A 14,966-nucleotide genomic window follows, 5' to 3' on the forward strand; every position below is an offset into this window, starting at 1 on the left:
ACTATTGGTAGCACAGTGGTGCAGAGCTGCTGCTGCAAAGTTCCCGTGCAAGAGCTCTCGCCCTGCAAGCACGCGGTGGTCCTCACCCCAATACACTCAGCACGACACCCCCACCTGGCTCTTCCCCTGCCTTCTCCCAAGCAGAAATGCGTGGTTCACACTCAATTTGTTGAGAACATGCTGGATACTCTATTCTTTCTATAAGGAAGTGCTACTCCAATAGAGGTAAAGGGAATAAGGGATTTTATGTCAGTTTTTAGGAAGCCAAAAGACTGGAGCCTGTGTTGCACCAAAAAAAGAGAGCAGCTTTTTTTTTACCAAGTAAAAACACATTTTCTTCAGCTGGAAGAAAAAAAACCAGGCATTTGATATCTCTTGTGCAGGCTAGCCCAGGTAGTTTCTCTTTTCACAAACCAAGATTTGAGCCAAGCTGTTCCAAATGACCCTGCAGAGAATGCAAAGCCATCAGAGCCGGACTGTGCGGCTGCCCCAGACAGACCGAGCTCAGACACACCTGGGGAAACCCAGGGCAGCCCTCCGGTGTGCCACAGGGAGCCAGGCTCAGCTTGGTAACATCAGCTCAGCCTCACGGTTTTTCCACCAACATTCAGACAGATACCCCCAGTCGGTGCGTTCTCACAGACTGAAAGAGGAGAGAAACAACCATGAGATTTCTGTGACCTCAGCAGCACGCAACCAGTGGGGTTCCCCCCACTCAGCCACGCAGTACCCGATGTGCCCGAGTGCCAGCCTTGCTACAGGGAGCGGCAGAAGTCAAGGGAACATCGGTGCATGGGTTTTGCCTTTCTCCGGCTCATCACCCCACTGAATTTGCTCAACTTCACAGACGTCTGCTAAGTCTGCTTTTTTTTTCGCTTGAGCTATGCACTTCCCACCCAGCCCTCACAGCCCTGAGTCCATCCCTCTTGTGGTCAGTCGGCACAGAGGGAGCTGCAGCCCTGCAGCTGGAAAATACCCCCTGCTCCTGCACCAAGCCTGAAGCCAGCCCCTGCAGAGCTGCAGTCAGCTTTGTACAGCACTCTGTCCAGCATTAAACATTCATGCTGCTTATACAGCGAACAGAAAAACATGGACTGTGACGGGCCCTCATGAAAGCTTAACCACGGCGTGACAGTGGGAGATGACAGCGAGCCCCAGGGGGTGTCAGGCAAATGGGATTCGGGTGCTGGCATGGGTCTGGGGGGAGCTGCTCCCTGAGCAGTCCCAGCACCCACATCCCTTGGCATCACCTGGAGCACAGGTGGCAGCAGATGGGTGACCATGAGGCTGAGCGCACCATGCCACAGACAGAGCTAGAGGAGATCACCAGCAGAATTTCAGATCTAAACAAATGGAGAGAAATTTTTAGTTTCCATGGGTAAGTTTTTTCTTCTGCTTCATTATTGCATTTTTAATTGCAGGTGTTTTTTTAATACAATTTTTTTCAGTTATGTTTTATTACAATACCTATGTGACCATGGAAAAAGGTCTTCAAGTACCCAGTAATGCAAGTACTACAGCTTTTACCCTTCCTTTCCCTTTGCAGTTCTTTCCTGTCTAGTCTCCTGTTTCTTCATATGTTAGCAATGCCTCTGCTGTGTTGGTTGTTTTTTTTTAATTTGTCTTTCATTTTCCCTTTTCAGCCTGGAAATCAGCAATACAACACATCAGGTAACTGTTTCTCTCAAAGGTCACATTTTGTATTTGTCTAGTGGTTTTTGCAACCGTTCCACCAGATTAGCATACTGAGGAAAGCACACATCTATGTATGTAGCACAGCAGAGCATTTTTATGGAGATTTCTTCTGCTCCTCCTTTAAGAAACATGTTTTCTTTAAATAATATAAAGGAGTGTCTTGCTGATCTAAATCAAAGTGACAAGAGTAGTCCAACATGAATTAACCTTTCGTTTAAAAGTAATGGTTTTCATGGTTGGTTTTAGAACACAGGAAGAAAGGATAACAAATTAAGATCTCTAGAATATAAATATTTGGAAAGCCTGCTGTGTCTTTAGGTTGAAAAGGGTGATGTTTGTTCCCTGTAGTTCAGACAAACACAACATTACTTTATACTCCAATCATTAGCTTGTAGGGACGTATTTGTAACGTTTGAGAAAAGCTGGAACTCAAACACACCAGCTGCCTCCCCTGCTGCTCTGTGAGCTCACCCCGGGCTGTTGTGCCCACCCCTCTGGGAATACGAGGCAGCGGGTAACTTTGGGTGCCTCGCAGCCATGGGATGATGGCCTGTCTGCTCCTCTCTCTGTGCAGCGAGGCCAGGGCAGCGATGGCGATGGCCCACCTGCAGCTGGGAAGCATCACCCCCCCCTCCACCGTGCCCAAGCCCTTCCTGCTGTCTCCAGACACAGGTGGCCAGCCCATCTCCTTGGAAATGGCAACGGTGAGCATGCCTGCTGAATTAAGCATGAGCTGTAATTTAATCTCATTGAAAGAAAGAGACTCGAATGTCACCTGGCGTTCTGGGAGGCCCGTGGGCTGCAGGCTGCAGTTAGCCGTAACAGAAGTACATAACCGTAATGATTTATTTACGAGACTTTTAAAGAACACTGCTGCAACACAACCTTAAAACTAATATACAATAATTCTCATTAGGTAACAGGTCAAATGACAAAGTGCAATGTTTCCCTGCTCTTTGGTGCTTTCCTAGTGAATAGCCCCAGAACAGGAGGCAGAAGGCCATGAGGTCAGTAACATATTTCTACTCTCACCCAAATATCTGGTGTTGACAGCACTCACGAGGGTGCCCACTGCCCCTGCTCATGGGAAGAGCCTTCACCAGAAGCTCGGGGGGGTTCTGTGGGTGATGGCAGAATGGGCTATAGTGCCAGCTTTACTGCCCGTAACCCCCCACACCAAACTAGTCCCCTGTCACTTGGGCACAAACTTCATGAGAAGCTCAAGGGCATAATACCAGAGGTGAAAGCCTGGCCAGGGCTGCATTACTGGATGCACATTGAAAAAATCTCCAGCCCTGAAGAGATTTAGATACACAACCGTGCTTACTGTCAGCTTCATGTGAATCCACTCCTCCAGTTCACAACCCACTCGCACAAATCACCCAGATCAGCAGCAAGTAATTTTCAATGGGAAGAGCCATGATGTATGTTTGGTTTCCTTTGCTCAGCTAATACATCATTCACAAAAATTAAAATTAATTGGAAAACATGTTCCAGGTGGGCCCTCACTGTGTCCACAGACTGGCAGTGCTGCCAGGAGGCAAGCTCACCCCTCCAGACACCCGCACCCTGGCAGGTCCCTCGCAGCACGCAGCACAGGAGAGGGAGGGGGCAGCCAGGGCCAGCACCCCCTGGCCATGGGGCAGTGTGCTTGTGTTAAAAGTCACCATAAATGAAACTCAGCGGCACAGCGACAGCAGGCAGAGCTATTTTAGGTAGGAGCCACATGTTTTTTTGAACTTTCTCTTTTAATTCAGCTGCCAACCCAAAAGCTGGCTGTGCGTGCCAAGACAGGTACTAGACACAGGACACGCTCCACAATGGCCACATGGGCCCTCCGAGGTGGGGGCCACAGATGAACCCTGCTCTGCTCCCCACCAGCACTGCAATGCTGCTGTGCCGCTGCTGTACAGGGGGCTTGCACGGGCAAACACAGGTGTTTAGCTCTGTCCTCAGAGGCCCTGCTGATGACGATGGGCACCTTGACCAGGTCTTCCACCAAGAGATGTGGTGTTTCTGAAGGTAAACTATTTACACACTGCAACTGTACTTCACAGGGGTGGCTGAATGCTGAGTCAAGCACACTGTATTAACCACAAACATCATCTTTGCTTTGAAATTATGGGGCCTGATTCTCAGGAGACAATTTTATACCACTCTGGCTGCAAGCACACATGCTGAACCTGTATCCTGAGGGCCTTCTGACATTAAACATCCTTCACAACACTAGGATGTGAAGGGAACGGAACCCAGCGCATCCTTCTCCTCCTCGACAGGGGCTGAGAAAGCTGCTATTTGGAAACCTGTTCCACCTCTTCAGCTGTGAATGGGAAAAAGCGTACTTCAGGTTTCACGAGCCGTACTCTGACCTGGCCTATGCTTTGGAAGCAGAGAAGGTAAATGTTTCTGTGCAACAACTGGCACTGTCTCCCCAATGTCTCTGGGGAGTCACCTTTGGGAGCTGGAAGCCAGCACTGGGTGCCTCAGCAGTGCACATGCCTGCTGTCTGTGCTCTACACGCCTGCACCCCACATTTGCACCTCACCACTGTGCACCCCTGCACCCCATGCCTGTACCCTATGCTCTGCATGCCTGCATTCCATACTTACACCTTGCGCTCTGCACACACTTGCACCTCACGCTCTGCATGCCTGCACACCGCACTGCATGCTGCCCAGCTGAGCTTTCTCCATAGGACAGGTGCTATGGGCTTCCAACCGCAGTCACACTCCACAGCTGTCCTGAGCAAAGCTCCACGTGCCATTGCAGTGGAGGTGCTGAAATGTGTCTGGAAGTGGGATGAGCTGTCCTGATCCAGCAGCACGCTGCAGCCACAAACTTTAAATACCATGGTACTAAAAGTTTCCAAAGCAAAGGCTCAAGAGAGAAGCAGCAGGCTGTTGTAAGTGGGCACAAATAAGCAGTACTTGCCTGTTTCTATTTTGGCAATTAGTTGCCTATTTCCTGCTGACCCACCTGGAAATCAAATAAGTGAATTCACTGACATCTTCATTTACTGAATAAGGGAGATTCTCTTCTTCCTTATTTACCATCATTACACTGCCCCCAAAAAAGCAGAAGACTAAGATACACACTTAAAATTGCAAATTTTAAGGAGATTAAAATGGTTTTTACAAATGCAGGTGAAACACTCTGAGTTGAGAGGCTCTGTGACTGCAGAGAGAACAACAGCCCTGACAGGTTCAGCCAGCACAGCAAGGAGCAGGCATGGTCACCCTTGTGCATGGCCTCACATCAGCCCCATGCTGCCTTGAGACTCTGGTCCATTTGCTGCGACGCTGGAGGAGAGAAACAAACCATGGCACTTCTTGGCATACACGGTACCTGGACTACAAAGCCCTTCCCTGCAGCTGCAGCACTGCAAGGGACAGACCCCTGCCCAGGACCTCCCCTCCCCATGAGCACTCAGCCAGGGCCACGCTGGAGCCTTTTCCTGCATAAAGCCTTCTTGGTTTTAAGCACATATGATATTTTTCAATTTACTTTTCCATTTCTCTCAGGAGTTGTAAACATGGCTTCCGAATTCCCATGTCAGCTGACACTGACAGTGGGATGGCTCACGCTGGCCAGGGGCTGCTATGATTTACAGGAGACTGACACAGCACGTGCTAGTTCAGGCACTGGGGAATGTTGTCTTTTCTGTTTCTAGTGGGGACCAAGAGCCATTCTGATGGCTGTACAAGCACACATCATCAAGTACCTGCTCTTTGTAAGAAACACGGAATATACTCATCTGGAAAGGTAAGTAGCTGAGCCTTCTTCCCATGGGACATACGGAAACGATTTCCTTGCATTATCTGGACTAAGACAGACTAGCGCCAGGCTCTAGGTTTAACCAAACTAGACCCAAGTTCAGGTTCACAGCTACAGGTGAGGATTTGCATGCAGCAGAAAAGCCTTGTCTGACACCCAGGCAACACTTTCTCCCACGAAAACGTTCAATTTGTAAAAGTAGTGATTGCTCTTTCATCCCGCTCCCTGGTGCCACCGCCTCTGTCTCCCGCACCGCAGGCTTTGCAGGATAAACCGGCGGGAGCAAGGGGAGGCGCTGGCTGCAGCCCTGGCAGACACCCTGTGGGCAGCAGGAGAAGGTGGGAGAGCCGTGATCTGCCTCGTCACTGCAGCCATCCACGTAATGCCAAGCAGAGGCTACAAAGCCGACAACTTCACAGAAAGAGTGAGTACAAAAATGCCTTCTGCAAACAGGATTTTCTTTAAAGACATTTGGCCTGAAATTCTTAAAGACGAGAAACGTAAAATCTTATAAACCTGTTCCCTAATTTACAGGGCATCACAAACTGTGAGCACTTTAGAGCCACGTCCCAGCGGCAGCCTGTAAAACACTCCTGCCTCCTCACAGAGGCCTTAGGGCAGTCCAGAGGCTGCCGTTCCCTTTCGTTAAAGGCTGGTCTTCCTTCTCCCACAAAAAGCAGAAACCAGCTAACGTAAAGGAGTTCCTCTAACTCTTCATATAGAGAGCTGAACTGCTCAGTTTAGGAAGGGGCATTACTGCATTATTCTATCACTTGTCTAAAGGGAACACTGGATTAAAAAGCTCAACTTTTTGATATAATTGATGTTTCCTTTACAAAATCTTCCCCTACACTTGTGCCTGACAGATCCAGCTGTTTGAGTTCTCTGAGAAAGCAGCAGCTCAGGAGTTCATTTTTGACCATATAAACTGTGTAAGTATGGGGTATCTGCTTTATTCTGAGTTACCGTGTTGCTTGCTTATGTCTTATTTCCCATTCGAAAGCGGACCTTAAGGAGCTCATTCGTTATCACCTTCAGCAGGACATTCAGACTGTTAATGTACAGTTAGTTCATGGATTATGTTCAGCCTTTCCTATGGGAAGTGATCGTGCTCCCACTAAAATCCCCAGGACTTTGTACATTACTCAAATATGAGATACAGTTCCTTGCAATTTCAGCAAAAATCTGGGAAAAAAGTGTACAAAACCAGTTCAGCCAATAACTGGAAGTTTCTTCTTCCCCCCCCCATCCCCCCCTTTTTTTTTTAACCTGAACCTATTCAACAAAATTAGTTGCAAAACCTTCCTGGAATAACACATTATTAATTTGGCTCAACATACTCACTTAAGGTTGTATTAAAGCAGAGGAATTGTTTTAATTAAACAACATATACCTGCCATAATTACTCCCCTGTGATTACCTGTTTCTTTTTCCAGTTCAAAGATGAAGGAAGTCACGGAGTAATCCTATTTTTATACAGTTTACTCTTCTCTAGGACACTTGAAAGGTATTATTTCATTTCTAAATCATTTTCCTCTGGTTTAGTTAAATCTTCTGAAATGGTATTTTCCTTGTTTTACTTTAAATGTCTATTCTTAGTCGAATGTGGAGAAGCAACTGTCCAAGAGGCAGACACAGACCCGCTGGCCAGACCCGTGTTTCACAGATACGGATCTGCCTGCACAGGCAGGAGAAGGCAGGAGGGGCAGCAGAGAGAAGAGAAACCCTTTGCACACACAGCAAAAATAATGCACTGTATAACACCAGGAGTTATCTCACCTGTAGTCACTGTTACAGTCAATTACACTTAAACAGGAAAATCACAAGAAGTTTATTTGAACACAGAACTCTGCCAGTGTTACTATGCTGGCAGAGGTCACTGAGAAGTCTTCCTAAATCCGATGTAATTAGATTTGGGTAAAGATGCTTTAGAAAGGTACAGAGGCATATTTATACCAATATAAAACATGCTTCATACCAATGTGACACTATGATAGCTATTTAACAAAAAATTGCACTGCTACTTCAAATAGTTGTGTCCAGGCTACACCAGAGTGTACGTGAGGCTGTTCAACAGTAACTGCAGCGAGGGAAATCTCGTGGGGTTGCATCTGACTCTAAATTAGAATTTTAGGAATGGATCTGAAGTGCAAGAGCCCCAGCTGAGCATAAAACTGCTGTGCCAGGACAGCACTGCTGTGCCAGGAGCAAACAGAATGAATGAGTCTATGCAATTTCTTCCTGTTGCCTGTTAATCAGACAATGATGTACAGCAGTCCCCTCCGGCACTGATTTGGCGCTACTGTAATACTCCGTGCTTGGTTATACAGGGTCCAAGAAGATCTAGACTGCACAGCAACTCCTCTCTTAAAATTCGGTTTTGGAAACATCACCTGTACACAGGTAAAATTAGCCTCATTTCTCAAATTCTCACTTTGTATTATTCCCACATTTGATTTAGGAAAAAAATCTCACTTGTTAATCCAATATAAAAAAAAAGCATAAAGCCGCAGAAAAATACTTTGCAACTTTTCATCATGACTGTCCATTTAAAAAACAGATGATGATGATAATAGTAACAACAATAGTAAAGCCACAGGTAGTCTGGCGCTCCTCTCTGCTCATGACAGCACTGGGGGCAGGACACCAGCTGCTGTTCTGCAAAGGACTTTTGCTCTGCTGCCTGATGGCGTGACCGGGGCCGTTTCCCTGCAGGCCATGCTCAGTCTGCTCCTAACAGGCCGAGCCAGCCCACACAAGCTCAACGACAGCCGGGGGCCAGGGCCCAGCAGTGAGGGCACGGAGACACAGTGGCGGAGGGGCCCGGTGGGCTACCTGCACTGGGACAGGGCACAGGCACAGCGGCAGGTGAGCGCTGGCGCAGCCCCGCAGCCGGGGTGTACCTGGGGTCCGTGCACCAGACACTGAGGCTTCAGGGCCAACAGCTGTGCCCAGCGCCGGGCTGTCCCCCTCTCCCAGGTGTGCCCCAGGCTGAGGACACCCCGGCTGCCCATCTGGCTGTGCAGCGTCAGCGGGAGGTACAGCGTTCTCTTTGGCACCGACAGCCAGCTCCTCTCCGACTGGAAAATGGAGAGAGTCTTCCACCTGTACTTCTACAGCGGGCAGCAGGAGCAGAGAAAAACAGCCCGTCTAACCATAGGTACGCTCCACGCTTACCGGGGCAGGAGGGGAGGTGTGGCTGTCACGCACAGATGGTGCACAGCACTGCCGTGTGTATAGTGGGTGAGTCTACTTACACATACAATTCAATGCTCTGTATTTAATATATTAATACTTACACACACTGTATCTAACATTAACCTTTCATGGAATTTGAGGATCCTACTCCAAACAACAGCGTAAAAAGACACGAATAAAAACCTGGCTTTGAAAGGACCATGACCACTTTGGAAGGAGTAATGCTCTCCAGCAGGTAGCACATTGCTGGGACAACCTACAGGAGTATTTTCTATAGAAGTAGTAACTCCTGAGTCCCTGCGTAAACTCCGGTTTGCCAACACCCCCCCAAGCCCACAGCTGTTTCCTGGGCATGGTGGGTGCTCAGCGCTGGCGCAGCCACGGCCGAGCTGTTCTCCAGTGCTGGAAGGTGGAGCAGGGCTCTGGTGGGCAGGTGCCCAGTGGGCTGCCAGCAGGATAGAGCCTATCGCACCCACAGAGCATGCAGCAGGGCGGCACCGGGCTCACCTCTCTGGGCACAGAGCCCGTGACCTCGTCCCAGCATGGGGACAGGCAGGACTTTGCCATTTTTTCCCCTATTCCCAGATGTGGCCAAGGAGTTTTTATTGGAGAAATGACTTTTTCCAGATAAAAGATGCAACTGCCACTTTGGTGTTACAGACTCAATAGGGATATATTGTTTAAAACAGTGTTTCATTTCCCATTGCTATTAAGCCCCCTTCAGACCAATACAAATGCCCTGCTGACTAAGCATCCTAGAACAACTAGTTGGGAGAAGGGAAACCTACAAACACACACTCCTCTCATGCGACAAATCCCAGGAGAGAATGTTCCTGTAAGTGCAAAGTTTAAATACAAATGGAAGCAGAATCTTTGCTTCACGATTAGTTCAACGTTTTGAATAAACCTATTTCTAATGCAGCGATGCTGGCATGCAGGGTGGGTTAACAGCCTGCTTTCAGCATCCAAGTTAAACTTCAGTTTATATTTTCCTGCGCAGCAGCCAGGTGCCGCTGTGACTCTCATGTTCCCCCTCAAGTTTTAAATCCGCACCAAAAGTGAACTGCTCCTTGTAGCATCAAATGGGCTGCAAACCAGGCTGCTTGCTTAGGATGCAAGTTTCTTGTTTCTCCGTGCCACTGTGCCCCATTTACCTTCGCTTTCTGAATGCCCAGTCCCTTTTCCTCGCTCTCTTTTCACTATGGCATTTAAAGTAACATAAGAAACTTGAAATCACTACATTAAAGGCTAAATTTGCAGGAAAGAAGGGCGAGTCGAGATTCACGGTCATGATAGGCAGCACGGCCACAGATAAGGATGTGTGCAGCTGTTCAGAAAACAATATGCAAATGTACCCTGCAGGGAGTCGAGAGCTGCATTTATAGCACCTGAATTTCCCAAGTTGGGGGCCTGCACAGCACAGGGGGCAGCACCCACTGGCCCAGGGCGGCCAAGTTGGGGCAGGGCAGGTGCCACACATGCAGCAATCCAGCCACTTCTGCCTTTTTTTTTGGGGGGGGGTGGGGGGGGTGTTAAGACTTTTTTTTAAACTGCATTTCCTTTCCAGACACTCATTCACATCACTGGGAAAAGGACCAAAGCGAAGACCCAAGCAGCCCAGGGAAGAGGCGTCCGTCCGTGGAGATGGCAATCAGGACCAAGTGGGCAGGCGCAACAGTCAACTGGAATGGGACAGACCCCTTCTTTTGAGGAGTCAAATGGGACAGATCCCTCGTTCTGAGGAGTGCCAGCATCTCCCACTTGCTGCCAATTCCACCAAACACTGTGGTCTGGAGGAGACAAAAGGCTTTCACCAATAAAACAGCCTTTGGTGCCCTGAGTGGATACGCTGTTCAGCAAGGCATTACACCTGCTGCAAAAGCCCATGACAGTGAAGAACAGTCACAAGTGACACTGCCTCACGGCATACACTTCCCAGGTGGTAGGATGCAAGTTCTGCTTCCCACAGCAGCTGGCAGAAAAAGGAAAGAGGGTGGCAATTTGCTTTCCTCATGCGCCCAGGTGACCTCTGAATTGAACAGAAATTCCAGAAGGGGGGCAATGACAAGTGCAGACCCCACATTAGCTTGCTAACCAGCAGGGTCCTCACCCTGGCTGGGTGAATCTCAGGTTGGTTACAACCACTTCTTTTTTATTATTTTTGTAAAATTCAAACCGTTTAAACTTCTGGATCACTTGCAGAAAGGTTATTGTTCTCAGTACAGTTGTCACTAGCAACACACATTTTGGTATGAGTAATAGGTCTTTTTTGGGTGACGTCTATAAAAAAGAAGTGGAAAGTGATTAACGTGAGCAAGGAGCGATGCGCACTGCCCGCGCTCACCAGGCTGCTGGAGGGTGCCAGAACTTAGCCATGCTCAGAGTCAGTAAAACCACTGAATCATAGAATCATTCAGGCTGGAAAAGACCTTCAAGAGCAGAGTCCAACCATTAAACCAGCACAGCCAAGTCCACTGCTAAACTATGTCCCTAAGGGCCACGTCTACATATGTTAAATACCTCCAGGGAGCACCCAAAACCTGGGGGCACTGGCGAGAGGGCAGCCCCCAGCACCAGCCATGGAGCTTCCCGCACAAGCCAGAGCCAGACGGTGCTGGCAGATGACAGGCAGCCTGCCTGCAGGCAGCAGGGCACCCACCCCACCAGAACCCCCTACCAGACTGGGGAGGCCACATTGCCTACCTAACAGCACCTGGGGCTGCCCGCAGGGGCTTCGCATCAGAGCCAGGGTCAAAAGGGTGGAGAAGAGCCCACCCCAAGGCAGGGACCTTGCAACGAGACACTGCAAGACAGCACTGATTTTAACTGGGGAATGCCAGCATGCGCTTATGCAAATAATGAATTAATAAAGAATAAATGAAACTGTGCAATAAATGCTAACAAAGCTCAGTCACTGAGCACAACATGGTATATTGTGAGGCTAGTATGCCATATATACTAAACGGGTTACTACACAGATAAAAAGGTGTGAAGACCAGCCTTCCAGAGCTGTTTTCCACAGTGAGGAGGCAGCACCAGCCCTTCCCCTTGCTCTCAACAAGCCGGGGGCACGGTCAGCACACCCTGCCCTGCCTGCACTAGCTCTCACTGGTGCAGCAGAGAGGGGCCCCAGCACTGCTGAGCCAGTGCCAGCATGTCACCCTGCCATGACTGTGCTGGCAAGGCCAGCCACTGGTGCAGGCTGGGGAACAGGGTGTCAGCAGCAGGGTCCCCCATCCCTTCGGCCGTACCATCACCCCCAGACACCTGTCTCTCACCCCAGCCCCTGCTCAGGCACACCCCACTGCTCCCCATCCTGCTCACAAAACTGGATGAAGCAAACACCCATCTGCTAAAGACAGAAAAAGGAAGAGAAACCATGCTGTATCAGACTGCAGGAACAGACACCCTCACCACCTCCCTCAGGCTTTCATCCTTCTGCCCCCACGTCTTCATGTCTTTTTATAACCTTGCAGCACAGGACTAAATTTAAACTGCTGATTTCCCTCAATGAGAATCAAGTCCTTGCTCATTTCTCTGAGGGGGCATATCACACTTATGGGTGCTTCAAAAATGAGAAGCAATGATGACACAATCTGGCTATTAGTCAAGCTTGTCTGAAAAAAACCCCACCGCTCCAGCACCTCAGAAAGCTCTGTCCTTGTGACAGGGGCAACAGCTACAGTTTTTCACTTCTAGTCTGCAAATTTCTTTGCAGAAGAGAAATAAACCTTGCAAAAAAACCCACGCATCCCACAGATACTCAGGGGTGCTGTCATGCCCTGAAATACAGGAATATTGGGGGGGGGGGGGGGGGGCGGGAATCAGGGGCTACCTAGCAAGGAATGTGAGCAACAAATCCAGACGCACGCAAATGAAACTCATGCCATGTTTTGGCACCTTGCACAAGTCAATCTCCAGGACGAAACACGTATCAGAGCCTCTGCCAGCTCATGGACAAGCTGCAGGTTTTTACCTCCAAGGCAGTCACACAAGAATGGAGAAATGGGATCAGCTGCAATGAAAAGGCTGTTGGGGCCACACATCACCTCTGAAGACAAACTTTCCTGGCAGGTAGGAAAGCTGTCAGCTCCTCCCCACACCGATGTGCCAGCATCTGTCAGTCTCGGCTGGGTACTGCCGCTTCCCTCCCATCCACCGCCCTCCTCTTCCCAGCCACATAGCCTCAGAAAGTGGTGGAAACAGCCATAATCTGTGGGGCTCATCTCCCACACAGATCTGGTCACCAATGGGCAATGGGCTCTGAAGCTGCAGAGGAGACAAGCACAGCTCGTTTCTGTATTTACCACCGTTTTACAAATTATCTTTCTATTGCAAATAATTATTCTTATGGCACAGCATGGTAATCCACGGCACCGCAGGGAGCCAGGCTGTGGTTATCTCCAGAGACTGGTGTCTTCTTTAGCAGAGGATCAGTAACCCTGAAGCAAGCCAGTGGCAGCCTCATACCTTTCTGGCACCAGCTCAAAGTCTGACTTGTGCTTTCCCATTTATCCCAAGAAGAAATGGACTCTATTCAGAGTATCTTTAAACCTGACACCAACCTTCTAAAATCTATTTTGTACATTATTTGTTTCAGAGGAGTCTTTGGGGCTGCTAGAAAAAAGAAAGAAGAGGGACAGCCACATTCTGACATTTTTAAAAAATATTTTTTTTTACATATATAGCTTAAATAACATATTTTTAAATTATCCTGTATTATAGAAAGCACAGAAAACCCCACGTTTTATTTGTGTAAACATCCACAGCATTTCAGTCTATTTGTGACAAGGCTCTTATTTTTCCCTCTTCCCTATTCCACAGAACATAAGTAAACCACAAACTAACTAAGAGGTCTTCTCCAAGACCATAGGATTATTCTGGCCTTGTTTTCATGCCAGGCTGTGGGATCATGGGGAAGAGAACTCAGCACTCCAGGATGGAGACTAGAATCTCAGGGCCTATCAGCTTTGATTGCCTCAAAAGACACATGCATATGCCCATGGCAAAGTTTTTCAATAGCTTTTACAAACCAAGTTCTATGTTTTGTTTTGATATAACCTATAGATAAAAAAGGTAAGAGGGAAATTTCTCAGAAATCTTAGTAACTCAGTAGCCTTTTTTAGTCTATATATTGTATGGCCATACAGTTTCTAGAGAAAATGGTACAAACATCTCAATTATACCATGTCTGAATCTATTATTTTTCCCCCAGCAGTTAGTAATTAAAGACTTTGGCTTCCTGTTGTGAATTCAGTTTTAATTGGAAGCATTTTGGTAAGCCCTTTGTGAAGATTTTAAGCACAATTTTATTCCAAGATGCCAAAATACTGTCACTCTTTGATCGTGATTTTAGATATTATTTTTTTTAAACTACTCAGTGTAACTCACAAATCTTCCCTTGGTACCATCTGACTTCTAGGGCTCGTGGAAAGACAGCTGTCACAGGCTTCATTCAGTGCAGCACTTGGTTCCTATAAAAATGCACAGGTGCTTATTTCCATTTGTGCTTTCCTGGTGAAGCCCACCCTATGTGATCTTGTTAATTTGTACCTGATAAAGCCCAAGGCCTTTTCAATACACCCCAATGCACAGTGCATTATCAAATGATTTCTCAAAACAGCAAAGGAAAACCACCTATAAAACACTGTTGGGAGAACTGTATACAAAAGGATTTTTTTTCTCATTTCTTGGCATGTGCCATCTTGCAAGGTTTAATGGAATTTTACAAACGTGAGAAAAAAATCAGACTTCAGCTAATAAGGCACCTTCTCTTCAATGAGAGCTGAGTAGAGATAGTGCCTTAACTGAAAATTTTGCAAGGCCTGGAGTCAAGAATGAGTCACAAACTGCACATCCTAAAGGAACGCTGGTAATAACACCGCTTCAGTGAAGTGTTAAAAATGTCCCATGTGGGTATCTTGGAGGAAAGTATTGCTCATTTAAGGACAAGAAGCCTCGGAGCCAAACTGCAAGAACTCTTGGGAAAATAATGTACATGAGAAAAATGTGCCCATTTTGCTGACAGGAAATAATCTTGTATGATCTAGTGTGTTCTGGTTGCCCTGACTGGGTGTGCTGCATGGGGCACCGGGCAGGGCTCTGCACACAACAGGCGAGCACTGCATCTACGCCCAAAGCGCGGAGAGCTGTGACACCGTGGGCGCCGGAGAACACCCAACAAGCAGCCCATACACAGATTATATATAGATATATATGCGCGCCTGTTTAATGGCGACTCCCACCACCTAGAAGCAAACAAGTTTCTTCATTCCTCAATCTTGCTACAGTAGGCAAGA

General features: G+C 47.9%; 1 protein-coding gene across 1 annotated transcript; it reads left to right on the plus strand.

Annotated features, from left to right (window-relative positions):
* Positions 1 to 802: 802 nt before the first annotated feature.
* Positions 803 to 12,389, plus strand: MINDY4B (MINDY family member 4B). Its single transcript, XM_055817399.1, has 8 exons — positions 803 to 1,378; positions 2,270 to 2,399; positions 3,972 to 4,091; positions 5,366 to 5,457; positions 5,728 to 5,893; positions 6,336 to 6,477; positions 8,399 to 8,629; positions 10,235 to 12,389. The coding sequence occupies exons 1-8, from the start codon at positions 1,173 to 1,175 to the stop codon at positions 10,375 to 10,377; spliced, it is 1,230 nt and encodes a 409-aa protein (XP_055673374.1). The 5' UTR covers positions 803 to 1,172; the 3' UTR covers positions 10,378 to 12,389.
* Positions 12,390 to 14,966: the final 2,577 nt, after the last annotated feature.

Source organism: Falco peregrinus, chromosome 12 (genome assembly GCF_023634155.1).
Source record: "Falco peregrinus isolate bFalPer1 chromosome 12, bFalPer1.pri, whole genome shotgun sequence".
NCBI lineage: Eukaryota > Metazoa > Chordata > Aves > Falconiformes > Falconidae > Falco > Falco peregrinus.

Coding starts and splice junctions, on each gene's coding strand:
- MINDY4B (XM_055817399.1), top strand. CDS start 1,173: ATGGGATTCGGGTGCTGGCATGGGTCTGGGGGGAGCTGCTCCCTGAGC. Junction 1,379..2,269: donor GAAATTTTTAGTTTCCATGG/GTAAGTTTTTTC, acceptor CTCTCTGTGCAG/CGAGGCCAGGGCAGCGATGG. Junction 6,478..8,398: donor TTTCCCATTCGAAAGCGGAC/CTTAAGGAGCTC, acceptor CCAGACACTGAG/GCTTCAGGGCCAACAGCTGT.